The sequence below is a fragment of the Phaseolus vulgaris genome, chromosome 9 (assembly GCF_000499845.2).
Source record: "Phaseolus vulgaris cultivar G19833 chromosome 9, P. vulgaris v2.0, whole genome shotgun sequence".
In the NCBI taxonomy this organism is placed as follows: domain Eukaryota; kingdom Viridiplantae; phylum Streptophyta; class Magnoliopsida; order Fabales; family Fabaceae; genus Phaseolus; species Phaseolus vulgaris.
The window spans coordinates 28,269,246-28,292,563 of record NC_023751.2 but is presented as its reverse complement, the minus strand read 5'-3'; the positions used below and the strand labels follow the sequence as shown (position 1 = coordinate 28,292,563).

Sequence of the window (23,318 nt, the reverse complement as noted above, 5' to 3'; positions counted from 1 at the left end):
ATCCGTATAAAATTTCTTAACAATCTTTCTTTCATTTATCTTATTTTATTGTGTTGCATTTCAATCTTGTATCAATTTCAATTCCAAATATAATTTTATTCATTTTTTCAAATTGAAAAGAGTTTTTTTGAAAAGAACTTAAAAAAAGGTAAATATTTGTGAAAAAGTTTCTAAAACTAATCCCCTGTCATAGTCCTCACCGCCCCCACTCTTAGTTTAGCTAAGCAACTAAGAGAAAACTTACAATGATATCCTAACAAACACACATCAACCTAAATCACTTCTAAATCTTCACTGATTATTGCAATTCTTCAAGAGTCTTCCCAAAAGTCTAAATGAATAATTGGATTCATTAAATGCTTGAATCATATATATATATATATATATAACCAACTTTGTGAACAAGAACATGGTTGTGTTTCTTAACAACCTAAGAGTATTCTCAATCTTATATATGTCTTAAGATATTACCATCTATTAGTTAGCAAACCTATGATAATTTAGATCAATCTTTTGTGTAAACAAAGTGTTTAGCCAGGAGGTTGTTATCAAATGTTTATATGAATTTTTTTTTTAAGAGTTTTAAATAAACAACTCAATTCTCCCTTCATGTGTATTTCACATGTTTTCAGAATTTTGAATGATGTATGGTGGGATAAAATTGCATATATTTTGGCTTTGACTAAGTATGTCCATAACATGCTTAAAACTTGTGAAACAGGTAGTCCTATACTTTTTTTTGTTCTTTGAGATGTTGGATACTATGATAGAGAAAGTGAACACCATTATAATAAGCAAGAAAAAAATTATACATTATCTTATGAAGTTGTTTATAATATACTAATAGTTAGGTGATCTAAAAAATACACACGTTGTATGACCCACTTTCTGAATCTTAGGTAAATGTATCGTATCAATACTTATTTTTTAATAATTTCTATGTAAATAATTAGAAAGTTACTAATTTTTATGATATAATTTATTCTCAATTTGTATTTATAGTTATTATAGTGATGAATGATTTTAAGAGGCTTCAAATAAAATCCCCTACATAAGATTGAGAAGATTTATAGGGAAAAGAATAAGTGTTTGAAAAAGATTTTCATAACTAGTAACATCATAAAAATAAAAAACTTTATTTCTTTTAAACTTTATTATACACCCAAATTTTGGAGGTTGATTCATGGTTCTTATGTTTGTCTCCTTCAAAAGTTAGCATTGGAGCTTTTTGTGCAACCACCGATCATCTTCTTATGAAAGAAATTGGAATACATATTCATTCCATTACAACAAAATAATTAAATCGGAACTAACTTTAGATACTAAAAATAATTAGTTGATATAGTGACTAAATTAGATACTATTTTAGAGACTAAAAAAATTATTTGTATCCACTAAAAAAAATAGTGTATTTCGTCAGTCAAAAACGGATGAAAATGAAAAAAAAACAATGAAAAAATGTTGAATTGCATCGGCCAACAAGTGGACAAAAATAAAGCGAAAGCAAAATTCATTTTGTGTCGGCAAACACGATCGCGACAATTTGCGTGGATCAAGCCGACGTGAGACGAACGCGAAAATTGTTGGCCAAGTCGACACAAATGTATCAGAAATGCCTCCATGCGTCAATTTGGCTGATGAAAATACGTACGTAATATCATCGGCTGACTGTCGAAAAAGAAAAAAAAAAGTGAAATCAGAGTTTGTGTCGACCTGACCGACGCAAAACTAAAATAAAAAGAAAAAAAAACCTTGCATGGGACTGACTCACGAATAAATGGAAGTTGGAAAAAAAATATTTGCGTGGACTTGACCGACACATAAATGCTAAAAAGAAATTATTTTATTTTTTCTAGCCATTTTCACCTTATTAAGTTTCAGAATAACATATCCAAATAAGAAAAAAATCATTCACAACAGAAAAATCATCCAAATAGAAAAAAAAAACCATCCGACAATTTCAACCATCCCAATCATTCAAATATTCAAATAACTTTTAGTCAAAGTGAATATTAATACATAAAATAGAACTTAGAATTAAAATAAACTATACAATAAAATTATAATTTAAAAATTAACAAAAGTGCTAGAACTTAAAATGTACGATAATACAATTATATAAAATGAGTACAAATAAAAATATAAAATGCGTCCCATGAAGTAGAAATAGTAGTGATCCATAAAAACCTGTAAAAAAATACAAACAATGTGAATAACTAAAATATTTAGTATATAATAAAACCGTGAAATAATTAAACTTATAGTTTAAGATGCATTTCAAGGAAGGGGCTGATCATCATGCTCTAGAGCATATTGGCAATGGAATTGACTTGTGCTAGTGGAAGCATTATCACATTTCAACACTGAGATAAGGTGTTCATTTATTTGCTTCATTTTGTTCTCCAAGTGTGCATACTTTTGACCCCACATACTAAGTTTTGCACGAAGTTGTTGATTTTCAGTCAACGGATCAGATTGAGAAGCGCCGAAAGTAGAGGAGGGTTGAGTGAGAGAAGAGACTCCTTGGCGAAAGTTACTAGTTAAGTCTGTCGTACCATAAACTCGACCTCTACTCTTTCCTCCAACAACTTCCTTTCAAGTTTGAAGCTTTGTTATTGGATCAACTTAATGGACATTAGTGCTAGAGTCTTGAGAACTATTTACTTGAAGGGTCCTCAAGCGCTCATGATAGTTTTCCTACACAAGTCATTGGGAGATGGAAATGTTACGAAATTAAAATAAATTTAAAAAACAAACTTAGAATAATAACTTACATAAGTTTCACGAGCATGAGTATCAACCCAATCACCATTCTTGGTTGTGCGAGTAGCCATAAATAATTCATCAGGTTCAGGGGGACGGGCATATTGACGTTCCTAATAATGTTAATTAGAAGCGGTATATGTTGCAGATGTAAAATGAATTACATGTAAGACAATGACGAGTACTTACTAAGGTCACTACAATATCTGAATGTGATTTTTGACCTGTGGAGAGCAATGCTCCACCATAATTTGAAGCCCTATTCACTTTATTCTAAGTTGATTTAACTTTGAACTTTTGAGTATCCCAATAGTTCAGAAGCTCAACTCATGCCTACTCGTCTATCCAAGTAGGTCAGACAACCTTTTCCATGGCTTTGGTTAACATGTCACAAATTCGTTTTTTGACTTTAAACTCGTAGACCTCTTTAATCTGCCACTCATCCTAAGGTGCATAAGTGACTCTACTTTGTTAAAAAGAAGAAAATATTTCGTTTCAATTTTCCCATTTTGGTTGATTTGTACGATATTGTAGTTAAAAATTAAAATTACCTTAAATTCAGTCCATCATTTTAGTTTGTCATCCTCAGTCATGGGATCATAATGATGATATGAACCTCTAAATTGAGACCAAATGCAATGTCCAATGACATCACTAGCATAATGAATTGGTGTCCAACTACAATACAAACAAATCAAATTACAGAAATTTGTAATATGAAGATAAAAATAAATATAAATTTTTGATAACTTACGCTTTATCAATAAGTCTGAATGATGACCTTACTAGTAGGGTCACGCTGAACATCCTCAGGGGGGAGGTCGTGCTCTGAAGCAGTAGCGGCGCCATGGTCAACATGGTCAGGAAGGCCTTACACAGATGCAATAGTGGTCATGTGGACAAAGGGAAAATATGTGGTTTGGACAATGGGATAGGAGTAGTCTGCATAAAATTATCAGGGGTGGGTTGCACAAATGTACTAGGGGTGGGCTGGCCAAATGGAAAATGAGTGGGCTGGAGTGGAAAACTCCAAGTCTGGTGGAGTGGTGTAGGGACATTGTGATGGTAAGTCAAAACAGGGAATGACGACCCTAATGGTAGTGGAACACTAGAAGGGTGTGAAGATGATGAAATATGTGTGTGATGAGGTGATATAGTGGAGTGTAGATAAGCATACCTAAATTGTCCATGGCCGGAGGAGGATGGGGTGGAGGAAGACGGGCTAGAAGATGATGTCGAGGAATGGGATGAAAGATGTGGACTACTAGCATCAGATGCTGGTAAAATACCAGAATAAGGGATGCTTCCTAGGTTTATAACTAGCTTACCATGGATCGATGTAGAAACTCCACGTCTCGGCTGGCCACGCCTAACAATGGAACTACCCCTCCCTCTAGTTCTAACCATTTTTCTCGAAAAATGTTCGTTGATAATATTAGTATAATTACCTAATGATGATATTTTTTTTATAGTTTATTGAAAGTAATATACGTTAGTCATCATTGCTATCAAACTCTGAATCATCATTGTCTATGTGATTTTTCGAATAATCTTCATTTAAAAGGTCAAAATCTTCATCATCCTCATGATTATGTGTTGCAATATCATCATCATCATCAAGTACTTCGACATTAGATGTGTCAGCTAAACATTCTAAATGTTCAACTCTTGTAACTAGTAAGACATTAGACGTCTCATCAGGTTGATATGGTAATTCATCGTTGATGTTGTCAATTGCACATGTCCTTGGGGTTTTGTTTTAATTGGCACGCACATCCATGAAGGTTTTGTATTTGTAAATCCTAGACGAATAGGATACAATAATATTCCAGCTAAATATAATACAATAATTCATACATCATCATTCATACATCGCAATTTTAGTTAACGCGTACGCATAAACATCGTGTTTTCATTTAACACATATGTATAAATACCGTAATTCATACATCATAATTTCATACAACACGTATGTATAAACATCGTAACTCATGCATCTTAATTCATACATCATAATTTCATTTAACGCGTACGTATAATAATACATATATTGTGATTTCATTTAACACGTATTTATAAACACTGTAATTCATACATCATAATTCTCATAGATCATAATTTCACTCAATGCGTACATATAAGAACTAATAAAATTTACTCTCTTAATTCATTATTTATCTATCACAATTTTTAAAATATTTTAGTTAGTTGAAACTTGAAAGTTAGTTTAAAGTCATATAATAAAGCAACATGTTTTGAAAAACTTGTCATGCCCATGACTTTTAGTCTATACAGCTCCTATTTATTTTATACACCCACCACATCACTATTTGCAACATTTTCTTGAAAAATATGGGTCCATTCTGCTGCCCATAACTTTTACTCCATGCAACCCTTATTTATTTTCTACATCCACCACTTCACTATTTGCAATATCTTCTAGAAAAACATGGGCCCATTCTGCTGCCCGTGACTTTTAGCCTATGCAGTCCCTATTTATCTACACCCACCACATCACTATTGGCAACATTTTCTTGAAAAACTTGGGTCCATTCAGCTGCCCATGACTTTTACCGTATGCAGCCCCTATTTATTTTCTACACCCATTACATCACTATTTTTCTTCTTGAAAAAATTGGGCCCATTCCACTGCCCATGGCTTTTACTCTATGCAGTCCCTCTTTATTTTCTACACTACCACTTCACTATTTGCAACATATTCTTGAAAATCATGGGCCCATTCTGCAGCCCATGACTTTTACTCTATGCAACCCCTATTTATTTTCTATGCAGCCCATGAAAATAGGAGAAGACTTGGTTTATGATACTAATTTGAGACTTTTGACTAGGAAAAGTGAAGAATATAACCAAGGTACTTCTAAGATGTGGAAATAGAAATGCATGAGATGAGATGAGATGACTTTGATTATATTGAAAACCTTATAATGATAACATTATTTCTTGATGAACCAAATATGTATCCTTTCTTATTTATGTTGTGTTTGGATCCGCTAATGGAGTGACAACGTGGATGAACGAGTGAGAGGATCCCTTGTTTGGATCAACATGTTTGGAGGTAAGGGTGCAGACAAGGGAGCAGCAGATTACATGAATTTTTCTTTTCTCTCACATATGCAAAGATTAGGAAGATGTCCACGTTGGATAAGAGTGTTCTACGTTAATATCCATAAAATATAACTTTGAAACAATACATGAAATGATATTGGTCTGCACCACGATGAAGTTGTATGAAATGATATTGGTTTGCACCACTGTGAAGCTGCATGAAATGATATTGGTTTGCACCACTGTGAAGAAGGAATCCATGTTACAGTGCACCACACAGACTATGCTACACACTGCACCACACAGAGAGACTTTGAGGAATCTTTTGACTGGTTTGATTTTTTTCTTCAAAAGCTTCCAGCCATGAGTAGTAGTGTGATTTTTTTCATTCATTTGAGTGTTTGTGTTCTGAGAAATAGGAGTCTTGTGAGAGTTCTTCTGTAAGTGAGAGTGATATTGAAGTTTTTTATTGTGTTGAGAACGAACAAAAAAGAGATAAGAGGTAATGCATTCACTGTTTTTGGACTAGAATTGATTTTCTGTTGATTAATACTGTTGTGAGAATCGATTCTCATCCTTTTGTAAACAAAAAGGCATAATCGATTTTGTAAACTTACTTTTTACACCTTTAAAATAATTTTTAAATTATCTTCTAACTATCACATCACTTACAAATTTCAATAAATCATCCTCACAAATCTATTATATCATCTCTTAATCCAAACAATCTCATATATTCACTTCCTCTCCTCCCACAACTCTGCACCTCATCCAAACATAGCATTAGAGGTGGTATTAAGAAAGAGATGAAATATTACTATTTCAATTCTAAGCAATAGACCATTAATAATTTGCAACTTTTATTTTATATGTTGCAATATTTATAACTATAATTTGTCAGTTCTAGTTATATATACATTTGTGGTACGATGGTATGATTTAAGAAATGTACAATAGCATTTATTTATTTTATTTTATGAATTAAATATACATACTTTAAAATGTATCATATCCTATATTTTATAAGATAAGATAAATTTTTGTATATCCAATACGTATCGTATCTAATATGTGTGTATCTGATACGTATATCGTATTCTAATATTATAGACAAACACCACTCATTGACATGAATTGTGAGTCTTTATTGGAGTGTTGGAAACGTTGTTGGTAGTTTTGGTCATATAAAAGTGCAATTGAGGTGAAGAGGCTTAAATCATCCCTTATTTCTCACTAAAGACGTGTGTCTTGGAACAAAGATCAAGCTTTAACGCAACCATAATCTGGTTATCTATTTTTTTTATTCATTTTACGTTTTATTAAATTCACTTGCACTAATTCAGATTTTATAGTGATACATAGCATATATGTAATTTTATTAAAAAAAATTCACTTCCACTAAGGGAGATGAACTCTATATAAATCTTTTATAATAAATTCATTTGTGAATTTGAGTAATACCTCTCTGTGTGTAATGTATTCTCTAACTAACCATTAGCATATTTGATATTAAGTTGTTTTTACATTTTATGAATATTGCGAATATGATTGGACTTGATAATTGCTTTATTATTCTTCAAGCAAGATTGATTTTTCTTTTTTAAAAGATAATTATGGAAAGCATCCGAAATAAGAGAAAGCTGGAAAATTATCCAAGTTTGGTTTGTATTTAATGAAGAGGTTTTTGAGTCAATATTGGTTAAGAATTTCGTTCTTATTTTAAGAATTGATTTTTTTTTATCAAAAATATATTTGGAGCTGATTTAAAAAATCATATTTAACACGAGTTTTATGGAAGGAAAGAGAAAATTAAAAAAAAAGTCAGCAATATACACCACGGAATTAAGTTCAACACGCAAATACAACTCTAAGGTGTTTCTTGAATATGGATGGCTTTATTTATTTTTTGTTTCATCAGTTTAATAGGAGCAAATATAAATTTTGACAAGAGCTTTTTATAAAAACTTCTAAAAAGAAGTATTAAAAGATAAAACTAATTTTAATTTTGACATTAAAGAAATTTTTTTTTATTTTTTTTTCTACAAAATTCTTAAATATGATATCTTCACATTCCGAATTTTATGATGTAATTTTACACATTAATTATTAAAAAATAAAATTTTAAATACTATTTGGATAATTAACGTATGAAGTTGTCATGTTTAATAAAAAAAATGGTGACATTTGAGTAGGAATTTCCCCGAAGTTGACTATTATTTTGCTTTCCAAAAGTAGGCAGACATAAAGCAGTGAGTTAACCTAGGTTGGTTTGATGCTGTTTTTGTCTTTGGAAAAGAAAGTGTGAATACAAGCAAAATCCACTTTCTCAATTTACTATCTTCCAATAAAGTACCCATGAATTTCTCAGAAGTTGACTATATTTATTAACACAACCTTCTCTTCCTTGCATGTGTTATTAACTTTCTTTTAGCCAATAACAACCATTTCACATTTCATAATTAAAATGATTTTCATATAATTAATCTTTGAAATAAGGAAATTAAACTTTTGGAGTAACATTCTCTAATGTTTGGTGTTGATGATTAGAGTTGCTAAATTGTCCTATATGCTATAATGGAGAAAAGTATTGTTCCCACACTCGCAATAACATGCATGAGCCGAACTTGAATATTCATGCTTTTTCAAGTATTGAATACGACTTCCACCATCTCAAATTAACGTGCAATTAGCACCCATCAGAGGTACAACAACCTTTTTGTTTATCTGCAACCTAAACACTCTTTACCCTCATAATTTACATCTTCTCAAACTTAGGCCACACGACACCATCAGAAACAAAATATATGTACCACACAGTAACATAGAAAAACACATCATTGTTTAAAGTTGCACTTGATATAGAGAATAAAAAAATGTAACCTTCTTGCTTTGTGTTGTTGCTGAGATATTGTCATACTATCAATGAGTTATAAACTAATTTATATAAGAGAATATGTGATCCTATTTTTAATTCAAAACATTAAGATAATAATTTTATAGATTTTTCTCCTTATATATTGTTCATATTCACTTAATTATTTGAGACTTTTAACTCACGTTTGAGTTCCTAAATTTTTCCTTAAAGTGTGAGTTCTTTCAACACATTGCAAACTCTTTCTCAAATCAAAGATTTTACCTACAAGTACCTTATTCGTCTAATACTCTTGACATACGACGTCAATTGTTGAGTTTATACAACAATAACAAGATACAAAAGTAAGAATGAAAGAAATTAGTAAAAGACTTTATGCACAAAGAATACGTTACAGCACAATGAACTCCAAAAAATATAACATGCCTCTACTTATAGAATTATAATGAATAATAGAAAATCGTTAAGATAATTAAGACAAAACACCATATATAAAAAATACAAGTAATAGATAATAGATGGTTTAACTAAATTTAACACTACTAGACGTTCTTTAGTAGGTAGTCTTTTGTGTTTTTCTTAAGACGATAATGATTTAGAACCAATACATCACGATTTTTTTACCTTGACTTCCAAATTATGAAAGAACTTACATTACATTCTTTTATCCTCAAACAAAAAATCAATCTACCCCAGGTAACATTTGAATCTCAATCTTGACAATGACTTTGTAAACATTTTTTGCATGATTATCCTCCAAAGCTACATTCACAATCGTAACCTCCTCAAACTCAACAATATCTATAATGAAGAGCATTCTAATGCCAATGTGTTTATTTATCTCAGTATATTTGATGATCAACTGGACGTATGACATTTTGACTTTCACAATAAAAGTCAAATAATCTTGCATAGTACTTGGTTCTCCTATCATTCCCTACAATCATAGAGCCTCCTTCATCCTGAGTAGGAGATAAAGTCACCACTTATTGCAAACTAACTTCTGAACAAATTGAAGTTCCAAACAATGTGAAAATATACTCAGAAATTAACTTTCTAGTGTTCATATTTTCTGCATAGTCTGCATCTACAAACCCTTTTATACTTTCTCCACCAAAGGTAGATTGTTTATATACTAGTTTGAATGACACTATTATGTTCAAATATCTCAACATCCACTTCAAAGTTTTCCAATAAGCATGTCCTAGATTCACTATAAACTTGCCAACCACACTAACAACATGATCCAAATTTGGTTTGATACACACCATCCCATATATATTGCTCCCTACTCAATTGGAACATGAAATAGTTTTCATCTTCATTCTCTCTTTCTTAAAACTAGGAGATTGGGTAATTGAGAGTTTCGTATGATGACCCAAAGGAGTACCTACATAGTTTTCATATACAAACCCTTATATAACTTTTCTACCAAAGGCAAATTCTCGATATATTAGTCTAAATAACACTATTTTGTTCAAATATCTCAACACCCACTTCAAAATTTCCTAATGAGCATGTCCAAGATTCATTATAAACCTACTAACCATACAAACTGTATGAGCTTCGTCTAGTTTTCTACACATCATCCTATATATGATGCTCCTTATTCCATTAGAATATGAAATATTCTTCATCTTCCTTAAAATTAGGAGCTTAGGTAATAGAGAACTTTGTATGATGCCCAAAGGTGTACCTACAAGTTTAGATTCATGCATCCTAAATATTTGAACAACATTATTCAAATATCATTATTGAAATAGATGCAACACTCCAACTTTCTAACCTCTATATATATCTTTCCCTAGAATTCAGTTCATGGAACCAATATCTTTCATCACAAATTTTGAGCTTAATTTTTCTTTTGAGTTTTTTTCTCTCATTTTTATCATTTTTATGATGGTTAATAATATCGTCTAAATATAAAAGCAAGAACAACACATTACTTTCTTCTCTTTTCAAAATATGGACGGAATTATCATAACTAATCCTCTAAAACAACATCTACCTGAGGAAATCATTAAACCTCTTGTACCACTATCGTGAACTACGTCTCAAGTCATACAATGATTTATGCATGAGACATGCCTTTACTTGATCTTCAACAAACCCATAAGGTTCTTATATAAAAAACATATTCTTCTAAGTTTTCATGTAGAAAAGTTATTTTAACATCCAATTTTTCCAACATCAGATTATATTGATTAACAATTAACATCAAAATCGTTATTAAGTAGTATTTTATCACAAGTGAGAAAATTCATTATAAATTAGTTCCTCCACTTGTGTTAAACCTTTTATCACTAGTCTTTGAATCTTTATTTTTTCACACTTGGTATTCCTTTTTATTCTTGAACCACTTACATCCAACCATGTTTTTATTTCTAGGCAGATCCACAAGCGCCCATGTGTGATTTCTCTTCAAAAATTCAATCCCTTCTTCCATGACACACTTTGTTGACCTTCTACATTTCCTCTAACCTTTATGAAGCTTTTAGTTTCTAAACCTTTTATCTCTAGAATTGCAATGAAAGTGTAGCAATAACATATCGAAATCGTTGTGTTGGTTTGATTGTATTCCTTTTCCTGTCAGGCATAAGTTGAAATTTGAAATCCAAATTTGTTGTTTCTGACCTTCCTAAATGAGGAGTAAAAGGTTGATTCTCATCATTGTCAATACCCTTTAGGTGGTTAGATCGAAAGGCAAAACACTCCACCTCAACAAGAGTTTTCTTCTTTTATTTATTTGGATCTCCACACATCATAACCATTATACCCTTTCATTCTTTCAGCGCATCCAATGACTTATATTTACCAAATAAGCAATTATGTTAGAACTTCTCCATAAAAGAACTTAAACAAACCAACACCCAGTAACATACACCTTACCCGTTAAAAACTCTAAATGATCATCTATGATGGTAAGGAAATAAGACCTTCCACTGTGACTCTTAAACTTGTTAAACTTCAATGGTTTGCAAGAAGATACTCAAATGGTCTACTAGAAAGATGTTTATAAGTCTCAAACTTCAATTTATGAGACAAACCCATAAGATCAAATATACTAGTTGAAAAAACATTGTGTACACACTAGTGCAGAAAGGCAAAACGAGTGCGGCTATTTTACATTTATAAGGGCGGCTATATAGCTGCACTTGATCAACACACATTCTTAAATCGAAGATTTACAAGTACGGCTATTTAGCCGCATTCGTAAATGCGATTTATAAATGCGACTATGGTAAATAACCGCATTCTTATTTAATTTAAAAAAAATAAAATTAAAACCCTAAACCCTAAGGCAGCAATAGCGGTGGCAACAACAACAACGGAGCAAATACGGCATAGCAAAAACCCAAACAACAGGCAATGAAGTAGTGGCACTACAAGAAAAAACTGTATTACCCATGGATAATTACCCATGAACTTTTTTTGGTATGTAAATAGGTTTTTACCTATCAAAGATTTCGTAGGTAATGTTAGTCTACATAAAAAGGGGAGAAAGGACTTTACGTACGAAAGTTAAGGTGGTGGGAAAGTTTTTAATGTATTTTAAAGTAATTTTTTTTAAGAAATAAAATAAAATATGTTGGTTTCCTTCTGAGTAACATTCCTCTCCACTCACCTCTCAAACACTCTCACACTCTTGCTCCCTTGACTGAAACAGGTTTCCTAAACTGAAACACTGGAGTTTTTGTTTGAAAACGTCAATGGAGGTTCTGAAATCCTAAACCAAACTGTGAGAATGTGAGAAACCGAAACTGTAACACCTTCAAAGCTCTGAAACGCCCAAAGAATGAAACTTTGAAGTTCCCGTTTTTCCTCTCCAGTCTCTGTTTCGTTCGAAGATTTCAACCCAAATTCGTGTCTTCCCAAATCTACACTGAAATCCCCAATTTTTGGTTTCAATTTGTGAAACCAAAAGCCCTAATCTGGTGTTCCTGATTGTAAACCTAAATCCTGAATGGTGACTTCGAAAATGTTGTGAAAAGCCAATGGAAAATGTCGTCGTGGTCGTCGTGGAGGCCTGAAGCTCAGACGATTGAAGGGCGATTTACGGAGGCTAGAAAGGTATTGAATTTTTTTTCTTTGATTTAGTGCACGATAATGTTCAGTTGATTACTTGACATTTAAAGAGAGTTTAGAGAGGTGTGCGGTGCGGTGGCTTACCGCTTCCACCATTTAGCACCAATAAATAATACCTAATGTATGCCTAATGCAATGGAAGAAATATAATAAGCAATTCCCTTAACTGTACTTCCTTCTATGTTCTGTATTGTATTTTTTTCTCTGTTCGAAATTCCCAATTGGGTTTCCTTGCTTCAGGTTTCTCTAGGGTTCAATTCTACATTGAGTTTTCTATTTTTTTTTGTGTTCGGAGCTGTTGGTTTTGTTGGTGTTAAGGGAGTCTGGTAGACTTCTGAGCCAGCATAAGAGAGGCCTAGTATGGGCTGGTTTTCTACTAGGTTGGTCCAACTAGTGGCAAAGAGGAGTAAACCTGCGCAGAATGGGGTGTTAGGTGCAGGGGAGGAAAAATTTGATGTTGCTGGTTTTCTCCACCTATAGTTTGCACTGCATCTGCATGACAAATATTAGGTGGTTCACTTACTAATGTAGATGGTAGGTAGTTGGAGGGTGGTTACAGTGGTTCTTGTTCTTTTAATATCTAGTGGGTAGGCCATAGTTATAGTTTCCTTTTTTGAACCTGTGTTGCACTTTTGAGTTGTGAAGGTGTTGTCTGGCCTTGACTGTGTTTTGTTGTAGGTTAGTGTGGTATGGGTTGATGTTGGAACAACTTATGCTGCTGTATGATCTGGTGCTGTGTGTATAGGGGCATAGGGTGTATGTGTCTTGCTATTGCTTTGAAGCAATGTGCGACTTGAGCTAAGCACATCAGTAACTAAAATGTAGTCTGCAGCAGCTAATTAGACAACTTTGAGCTTTGAAGTAGCTGGTTTTGTTGCTGCAGGAGCTTGTTTTCTGATTTTATGTGTGCAGTTTTTTCCTATGTTGGAACTTTGAAGAGTGGATGTTGTCCAGCACATCTAGGATCGGTGTGCTGCTGCTATCACATTGCCAATGGGGAATCTTGGAATTTGGATGGTAGGAATTGTCCTATTGACTCCATCAAACTTTGAAGGTACCAACTTTTTTGGTCTTTTAGCTTAATGGCACTTTGCTGGAAAGTGTGCTTTTGTTCTCAAAAGTCTCTAGGAAGTGTATCTGGTTTTTAGTAGGTTGTGTGAGTCTTATATGTGCTCTCTAGTGAATGATTTTTGTATACCTGTCCAACACCTACTTCTCTAACCTGCCCCTACATTATCCATAGAACAAGACGAGGAAGCAACTAGTTTGTAACAGTACAAACTTAGCTACTAAACTTCCTCAAGAACCCTATGGAAAGTTCTTTCTTCAAAATCTCTGCATGTATCTTCTTATTTCTTCTGAATGGTCGTCAATAGTGTTGAACATTGGGGATAAGGAAAAGAAAGCATAAAATACAATGGCCTCTCACGATGACGCTATGCCAACCAAAAGTTCTCGAGACCCTGCTAAGTGTCCTGGTACATGTTGCCTTATCTCTTCTAAAGCACAAAGAGTTTCTGCATCCAAACCTCCAGCAAACTAGAAAAACATACCAAAATATGTGAATCAGCCTCATAAATTATGAAAAGTGTAATATTTCCTATTGTGGCTGCAAATAAGTTTTTTGCCTTTTTATAAAAGAAAGGGTTGATGGTCCTTTTATATGGAAATTAGAATGGGTTAGGATGATCCACTTAATTGTTTAAGCTAATTACATCACCTTATTGGGTTATATGCTTGGCAACTATAGTATACTTGCTTTTCTTAGGTCTTGTGATGGAACAATTGCTATAGTAGATATTCCTAGTATATGTATGATGTTTCTATAATCATATATGGTATGTAGAGATTTGCAGACAGTAAGAAATACCTGATAATCTGCAGAAATGGCATATTTATTATTCATCCAATCAAGTTTTACATTGAAAAATTAAGATAGAAAATGTATGTTAGTAGTATTCAGTAACCAATTAATTACAAGAGACTTGGATTAATAAATCCTAAACTGAAGCATGTTCTTCATTCAGTTAGTTGTGTTGTTTCATTTCATTTTCATTGAGTTAAAGAAACACTGAAAGTAAAGCAACACATGGCGGGGAGCTCTATGGCTCACACAACACAACTCAATTCATGGTTAAGTATTATATCTATTCAGGCAAACTAATTTCAAGAATTGCCAATGTCATTAAACCATAACTTCCAGATCTTATTAGAAAGACAAGGTTTACTAAGTGTCGTTATTGTTGTCATCACATTCACAAAGAAAGCATAAAAATGATACCTTTATCGTGATTCCTGAGTCAAGCATCCAAGCAGTTGGAATTTTGTAATCTTGATATGAACGCATTACAGAATTTCTCAACTTGATTAGTCTCTGTATGCTGCACTCAGACCTATCACAATGAAACCTGACATATTTAAAACTGAGGAAATAGACTATGCACTCATAATATAAATTTTACACCATCATCTCAGTACAAATTATCATATATGGTATGTTTGTTGACTTTTATGTTATCTAATTCAAAGTTGTATCACCAGTGATATTTTATTAGTTCACAATGTAAAACTGTTTACATTATCTGTGTTGTGCATAACCATTAAACTCTTTAAAACTAGTACTTAAATATGTGATATAGATTTACTTTCTTACTTGTGTAATAGTGTGGCCATCTTTCTCAAGGAAGCTCCACATGGAATTTCAGGGTCATCCTTGAAGGAGAAAATCTCTTGTTCTAACAATTTAAGGTCACGATACTCAACTGCAGCTTCACGCATGGCATCAACTTTCCTCTCAGGCCAATTAAAATGCTTCAAGACTGCACGCTCATCTGCCTCTAGAAAACAGAATATGTAGCAATAAGAAACCAACAACAACTTAGCATCCTTTCAGTTTCAGTTTTGTACTACTTAATAACAATATCACCATGACTTAAGTTGGACCATCTAGAAAATGTCTTCCACATGTACTACCCCTTGCTTGAATACAATACAATTCCTTAGCCGATTCATTCAATATTATTTTGTCCTTCGTTGGAGTAGTTTTATATTAATAAGTAATATAAATTATTAATGATAATCTACCCAAGTGTAGTTGAGAAAAGAAGATATTGAAGTTGGACTGTAGTTGAGAAAAGAAGATATTGAAGTTGGACTTTTGGTGAAGATGAAAGTTGGGCCCAGAAAAGCATGTAAGTATGTTTATATTACAATTTATTTATGTTGATAGTAGTGATTAGGCTAAGTGGTTAGATTACAAATTAATTTTTTTATGAACTAAGTTTATTTTGTAGACAAGTTCATTTCAATTTCTTTTAAAGAAAATGATCCCTTTCAGCCAAATCGTATTTGATTTAAATATTCTTATGATATGTTAGAGTAGAAATGAAAATATTTGTCTCAATTAATTATCTTTTAGGTTGTTGATTGTTGGGATATCATTTATCTATTTTTCTTTCTCAACTTCTCTTAGTACATATTATCTTCAGCAAATATTTTTAAAACAATCTAATATTTTTCTATTATAATTTTGACTGTACTTTTAAAATTGCAGGATGTTGCTTTGAAGGTTTTAAACAGTTTAGGATTTTTATCATATCAGTTGAAAGGATTTGTAAGAGGTAAGTCTTTCTGAAATAGATTTAAGTATACTCATATGGCCATTGCAATTTATTAGAGTCTACATTATTTTCACTAATTGGTGGCATGTTGAACCTCTTTTACTAGAATGGGTCTAAAATTTGCTTTATTTTTTGTTGTTTTGTGAATGGTATTAACTGAAATTACATACTATATAGACCTATAGTTTGTTTATATTATAATGGAGAAAAGTACATTAGGAAGTGATTGATGTCCTGCATAGAACTTATATAAGTAATTGATGTTGTCATATAATGCAATAATTTATGAAACTCTTTCTTATTAAGATATATCATTATATTGGTTTAAGAGATGCTTTGTTCATAGATATCATTTTTTAACACAATTGATTGTTACATTACTTGTTAGTTCAGGGTGAAGTAACTTATAATACTCTTTTTTTAATACATTAAAGGGCTAAAGGCATCTTTGTGGCAACTTCAATCTTTAGTTGTCGTTGGTTCAGAACATGGAATGGTTTCATGTAAATCGTAGTTGGATGTACGATAGATGCTATATTGGCAGAGGGGGTTTAAAAGAAAGTTTTGTGAATGGGGTTGAAGAGTTTGTCGTTAAAGCTTGTCAACAACAGTCTTATTTGAATGAAAGGAAGCTTAGATGTCCATGCGATAAATGTCAATGTACAAAGATTTTTCCAATTGAAATGGTCAAGCTTCACCTCTATAAAAACGGTTTCATGTATGATTATCATGTTTGGATTCATCATGGTGAACAAGTGCCACATGTTAATGACAATGACGATGACGTTCGTGTTTCAAGTAGTGATGTACATGTGGATGAAAGTGAACAATTTGTAGCAATGCAAGACATGGTGTACGATGCTCTTGGGCAACATGAGACATTTGAACCATCTAATTTTAATAACAGAGAGGAGCCTCCCAATGAAGAAGCTCAGAGATTTTATGATTTGTTGTTAGAGGCTAATGAGCCATTGTTTGAAGGGGCTGTAGATTCTAAATTATCAATGTGTATGAAATTGTTAGCTTGCAAGTCTAATTGGAATGTTCCTAACCAATGCTTAGATTTTATCACAACAATGTTGTCGGATGCTACACCAATAAAAGAGGGTTTGCCAAAAAGTTATTATGATGCTAAGAGGTTAGTGTCAATGTTGGGATTGAAGGCTAAGAGGATAGATTGTTGTGTAAAAGGTTGTATGCTTTTTTTATGACAATGAATATGGGAAAAGTGATGGACGACTACTACAGTGTAAATTTTGTCATCATGCACGATATCATGACCCAAAAGTTGGAATAAGTAAAAGAAAACCAATTCCTCTGAAAAAAATGTTCTATTTTCCTATAATTCCAAGATTACAAAGATTGTTTGCATCTATGCAAACTTCAGGACAAATGACATGGCACTATATAATAGAAGACCTTCGGGTGTGCTACGACATCCCTCAGATGGTGAAGCTTGGAAACATTTTGATCAATTACATCCTGAATTTGCCGCTGAGCCACGTAATATACGACTTGGTTTATGCTCTGATGGATTTAATCCATATATTCAAGCATCAGCAAAACCTTACTCTTGTTGGCCAGTAATTGTCACCCCATATAATCTTCCTCCTGAAATGTGCATGTCTAAACCCTATATGTTTTTGAGTTGTCTCATTCCCGGTCCACATAATCCGAAGGCTCGTATCGATGTTTATTTGCAACCACTTATCGATGATCTTAAAAAGTTGTGGAGTGGTGTTCAAACATACGATATTTCAAGGAAGCAAAACTTTATGATGCGAGCAAGTCTAATGTGGACAATTAATGACTTCCATGCATATGGCATGTTGTCTGGTTGGGGTACTCAAGGTAAATTGGCTTGCTCGTATTGCATGGAGCACACAAAGGCCTTTAGATTAGAACATGGAAAAAAATAGTTGGTTTGACTCACACCGTAGGTTCTTGCCTAATGATCATACATTTAGGAGGAATAAAAAAGCTTTCAAAAAGGATAAAGTTGAAATGGGTGGACCACCACTTGTGTTGACATCTGAAGAGGTTTGGAATATAGTTAAGAATCTACCAACAGTCATAGATGAGCCTCACTTGTCCAAATTACCAGGTTATGGAGAGTGGCATAATTGGACAAAAAGAAGTATCTTTTGGGATCTTCCATATTGGAAAGATAATTTATTGAGTCACAATCTTAATGTTATGCATATAGAGAAAAATTTCTTTGACAATATATTTAACACCGTCATGGATGTAAAAGGTAAAACAAAAGACAATGATAAGGCAAGAAAAGACCTAACATTGCATTGTAGGAGACCTGATTTGGAGTTAAAGTTGCAAGCTAATGGGAAGATTCTAAAACCAAAAGCAAATTACACTTTAACTACAGGGGAATCAAAGTTAGTTTATCAATGGATAAAAGAACTTCGTATGCCTGATGGTTATTCTTCAAATTTGGCAAGATGTGTGGATGTAGACAAGGGGAAGATGCTTGGGGTGAAAAGTCATGATTGTCATATATGCTTGGGATGTAGACACGTGAGTTACATTTTGTTGTTATTTTTCTTTATTTTAGTTATATATTGTACATATGACATTATTTTTTTGTATCAATAATAGGAAGAATTTCATAGTAGACTTTCCCAAGTCAGATCAGAGGTTGCATCTGAATCATCCCCCATAGATTCTGCAGAGGAAGATAGAATTAGACTTCAAAGTTGGCTTCTTGCAGCAGGTGGCAAGAAGAAAGGTCGAATCTACGGGGTTGGAGACTTGGCTCATAACTTTAAACGTGGTAATACTCTCACCTATAATCAACCTTCGAGTTCCTCTGAGGATTCACCAAGCGTTTTGTTGCTAAAGGAAGAAGTTCAAAATTATAAGGAACACAATGATAAACTCACTGAGCATGTGAAATCATTGGTTAGTATCATCCTTCCTTTCCTTCCTCCTGAAGCACGAAGTTCTGTTGCACAACAATCTCAACAAGTACTGTCGCCACAAGAACCACCAAGGCAAAAGGAACCACCTACGCAACAACAAGATGACGATAATCATTATGCAGACTATTAGGATTATGTTTGTAGTTTTTTTGAACAACAAATTACATTACAAGTTCACTTGACTTTTGAATTAGGATCTTCAGTTATGTTTCAAGTTTGTTTTGATTTTTAGATGTTTCAAGTGGACTTGACTTTATATTATGTTATCTTTTATATGATGAGACTTTAATTATGTTATATTTGAATTTGAAATTAAATGTGTGTTGGATATGTTAAATTATACAGGTTTTAAAAAAGACATTCATTTAAATGTATGAATAGATACTTTGATGAATGTATGATTACATACGGAATTACCTACGGATTGTTGTTCGTGGGTATTACCTACGGACTGATGTTCGTGGGTATTACCTACGGACTGCTGTTCGTGGGTATTACCCACAGACTGCTGTTACCCACGGGTTCATATTTCGTAGGTAAATTACCGACGCTAACATTACATACGAATTTTTTTCCGTGGGAAATCCGTAGGTAATGCTGATTTACCTATGGATTTCTGCTGTTACATACGGATTTTGTCTGTAGGTAAATCATTTTTTTTTGTAGTGTGGTGACCTTCGTCAATACAAGAAAACAAATAGATAAGAGAAACGAAAAAATATACATAAACCAATGGTGAAGAAGAAAGAGAACTCGAAACGAACTTACAATGGCACAAAGAAGACAATGAAGGCTCGTAGAAAACGAGAGGAAACACGAGAGCAAAAACAAAAGAGAAAATGAAGCGTCAGAGAACCTTTTTTCAATTCAAGAAAACAAACAAATAAGTGAAACGAAAAAAATTTATAAACCATTAGTGAAGAAGAAAGAGAGCGAATCGAAACGAACTTACAATGGTACGAAAACACAATTAAACTCGTAGAAGAAGTGAGGAAGACCATAGCAGAAACAAAGAGAAAACGCAAAGCGCAAAAAAGAAAGAAAGTATGAAAGCGTAAATGGTGCGCTTCAAAAATAGGGTAAAAAATGATTTAAGAATGCGACTATTACAAATAGCCGCATTCATAAATGAAATTAATTTCAAAAATACCACCAGGTTTTGAATAACAATGACTAACCGTAAAACTGCATTAATTAAATAGTCGTTGTTTATATATTTTGTGCTAGTGACATCCCCCTAAACTTGTTGTATCAATATAACTTTCATCTTGATCCTCCATAATTAAATTCGTTCTCCCAAATAAGGGAGAGTTAATACATGGAAATTCAATATGGATAAGTCATGAGACAATCCATATCTTTGATAACATCTCCAACCTAAAACAAAAAATAATAAATTTATAGATTTTTCTTCTAATATATTGTTCGTCTCCATCCAATGAAAGATTCTCAACTCACGCTTGAATTTTTAAGAGTTTCAAATACTGAAAATCACTACCAAATCTCATTGCCAGATTTGTTTGCCTTATACCTTTGTTATATAGCAGTAGACTTAATAAAGGTGCAAAATGTACTCAATCTTTTATTTATTTTCATGGATGTATACCTATTTGTACTGTTCCACACTATTCAAAATGGAATATAGGTTCATGGCTATAAATATGTTCACATAACCTTGACTTGGATTAGTGTAGCAGGTTGGGTTTTTTCCACCGTGCCCCAACATTTTTGTGTCATATTCCACTTTCCATTGTGTGCTCCTCAACTTTTTGCTGTCACTGTGTCATATATATATAATTTCATCATGTCCACCAAAAATTATAATTCCGGCCCCCTGTACCTGTAACTCATGAAAGTTTTCCTAAGTGGAAACGCGTTGAATTTGGCAGTACCATTGCCCCCTCCATCATACATGCGCTTTGCATACTAAAACAAATATTCTAAAAAATCCATAATCTACATGTATAAATATTGAGACCTGTGTGTGTGAAGTAACACAACAAAGAGCTTTTGTTGAGAAGTTGTCTGTTACTATACTAAACAAGAATGAAGGGCACTCTCCTCCTGCTTCTAATCCTTTTAGGACTCTCTCATTTTGTATGCCTTGAAGCAGTCCCGGTTACTAGTAAACTCTATAACCTATTTCCTCCAATTTCATTCTTGTAGAGATCTACTTCTTCTTTGTTCCTCATCTTCTTCATTGTTCTTTATAAACAGGAACTGAAAGCCTTACGCATGATCTTAAAGTTCTTGATCTTGCAGGGGTGAATATCCACAACCACAAGGTATATACAAAGTTTTTGTCCTAATTAGATATACATCATATCACTAGATACAGTGTTTTAGAAAGTGATTCAAAATTGTAATGATTATGTCACAGTCACATTTGCTTAGATTTTTAATAAGTATAACAACCACAGGTTAAAAGCTTGTTTAAGACGCATGCATGATGGATTTAATTGTTTATTAGATATGGAGAAAGAAGCTTATATATATGTTCGATGTGTATATGAATGTATAGGTTATGATTGGTATGAAGTGGGAGCTGGTGGAGGCAAGAATTGCTGAGAGGATGGACATGGAACTCCATGATTACCCTCCATCTGGGGCTAATGGTCGTCACACTCCAAAACCACCATATCCATAATGTTGCGTGTTTATCGTTAAGCGTGATATCATCTTATAATGTCGAAGGGGTTATAAGTAACATGTTGTTTAACGATTACACAAGATAAGTCGATTCCAGAAGCACTTATGTGTATGATGTGAAAGAGAAAGACTAAGTATTCAGTAGGATCAATGTGAAAGCTTAGATCCTTTGTGTTTGTTAATTAATAATTATTAATTTATCAAGGTAAACTAGTATGTCCAATTTTACTTTCACTGAACCACTGCTGATTTTAACAAAAAAACTGATACAATTGTCGGTATCAAAGAGGCACTGTGGAGTTACAAAGGCTGAACCAGCTCAATCAATTGAATTCTATCTTTAACTCCTTCTATCAGATTTAACGGTAAAATATCAACGATTCCCTGATTAAAATAATACAAATTCCAATAAAAAATATATATAATGATATATATTAAAACAATAGTATTTCTATGCATATATGTTCTCCTTTCCCTGAATTAATTTCTAATATGTATTCAGTTAACTTCTTTCACTTTTCACGTTCTAACTATTAATTCTTGACTATTTCTCTCGTATCAAATTTATATTTAAATGCTATAAAGTTAAACTAAGATAGTAACAATATACAGACATTAGGATTAAAATTAGAACACCTTTCTTTTTTTCATACGGATCAAATCATCTCTTAAATAATTCAATTTATTATTCATTTATATTGTTAATAAAAAACATAAGAACACATATTAATAACACATATTAATAAGAAAATAATTAAATAGAAATTAAATGTAGAGATCAAAATAATTAATTATTAAATTAAAAATTATTTTATAAATTAAAAGATTATTAATATCTACAGTAGTTTTTATTATTAATAAAAATTTATAAAATAGTTTCTAATTGGTATTTAGATTTTAGTTATTAACTAATTTATATTTTAAATTAGTTTCTATTAGTATTTTAAAGACTAATTTAAAATAGTAGTAGTTAAAATCTTGATAGCTAATTTATATATCAATTTTTTATAAATTGTTATTAATAATAAAAATTACTTTAAATATTAATATTTTTTTAAGTTTTTAAAAGATTAATTTTTTTTTATCTCTAAATTTTTTTGTTGCGTTAAAATTCGTTGTAAACTATACATGATTCTCTCAATTATAATAATAACCACAACCCCTATTAAATTTACTTAGTGAAAAAGTTAAGTTATGAGACAAAGTTAGAGTTGATATGAATATTATATTTTGTTACTTAACTAAAATAATTTTTTTACAACCACTAAACTACTTATACGTCACACACACATACACATAGAGGGAGAAGTCCTAATTTTAGAATTT

The 23,318-nt window shown here is 32.4% G+C and overlaps 1 protein-coding gene across 1 annotated transcript; it reads left to right on the top strand.

The window, feature by feature from the left end:
- Positions 1 to 16,895: 16,895 nt before the first annotated feature.
- LOC137822364 (uncharacterized) lies at positions 16,896 to 18,326 on the top strand. The gene is made up of 2 exons (XM_068627246.1): positions 16,896 to 17,545; positions 17,795 to 18,326. Exons 1-2 carry the CDS (start codon positions 16,896 to 16,898, stop codon positions 18,324 to 18,326), a joined length of 1,182 nt encoding a protein of 393 aa, XP_068483347.1.
- Positions 18,327 to 23,318: the final 4,992 nt, after the last annotated feature.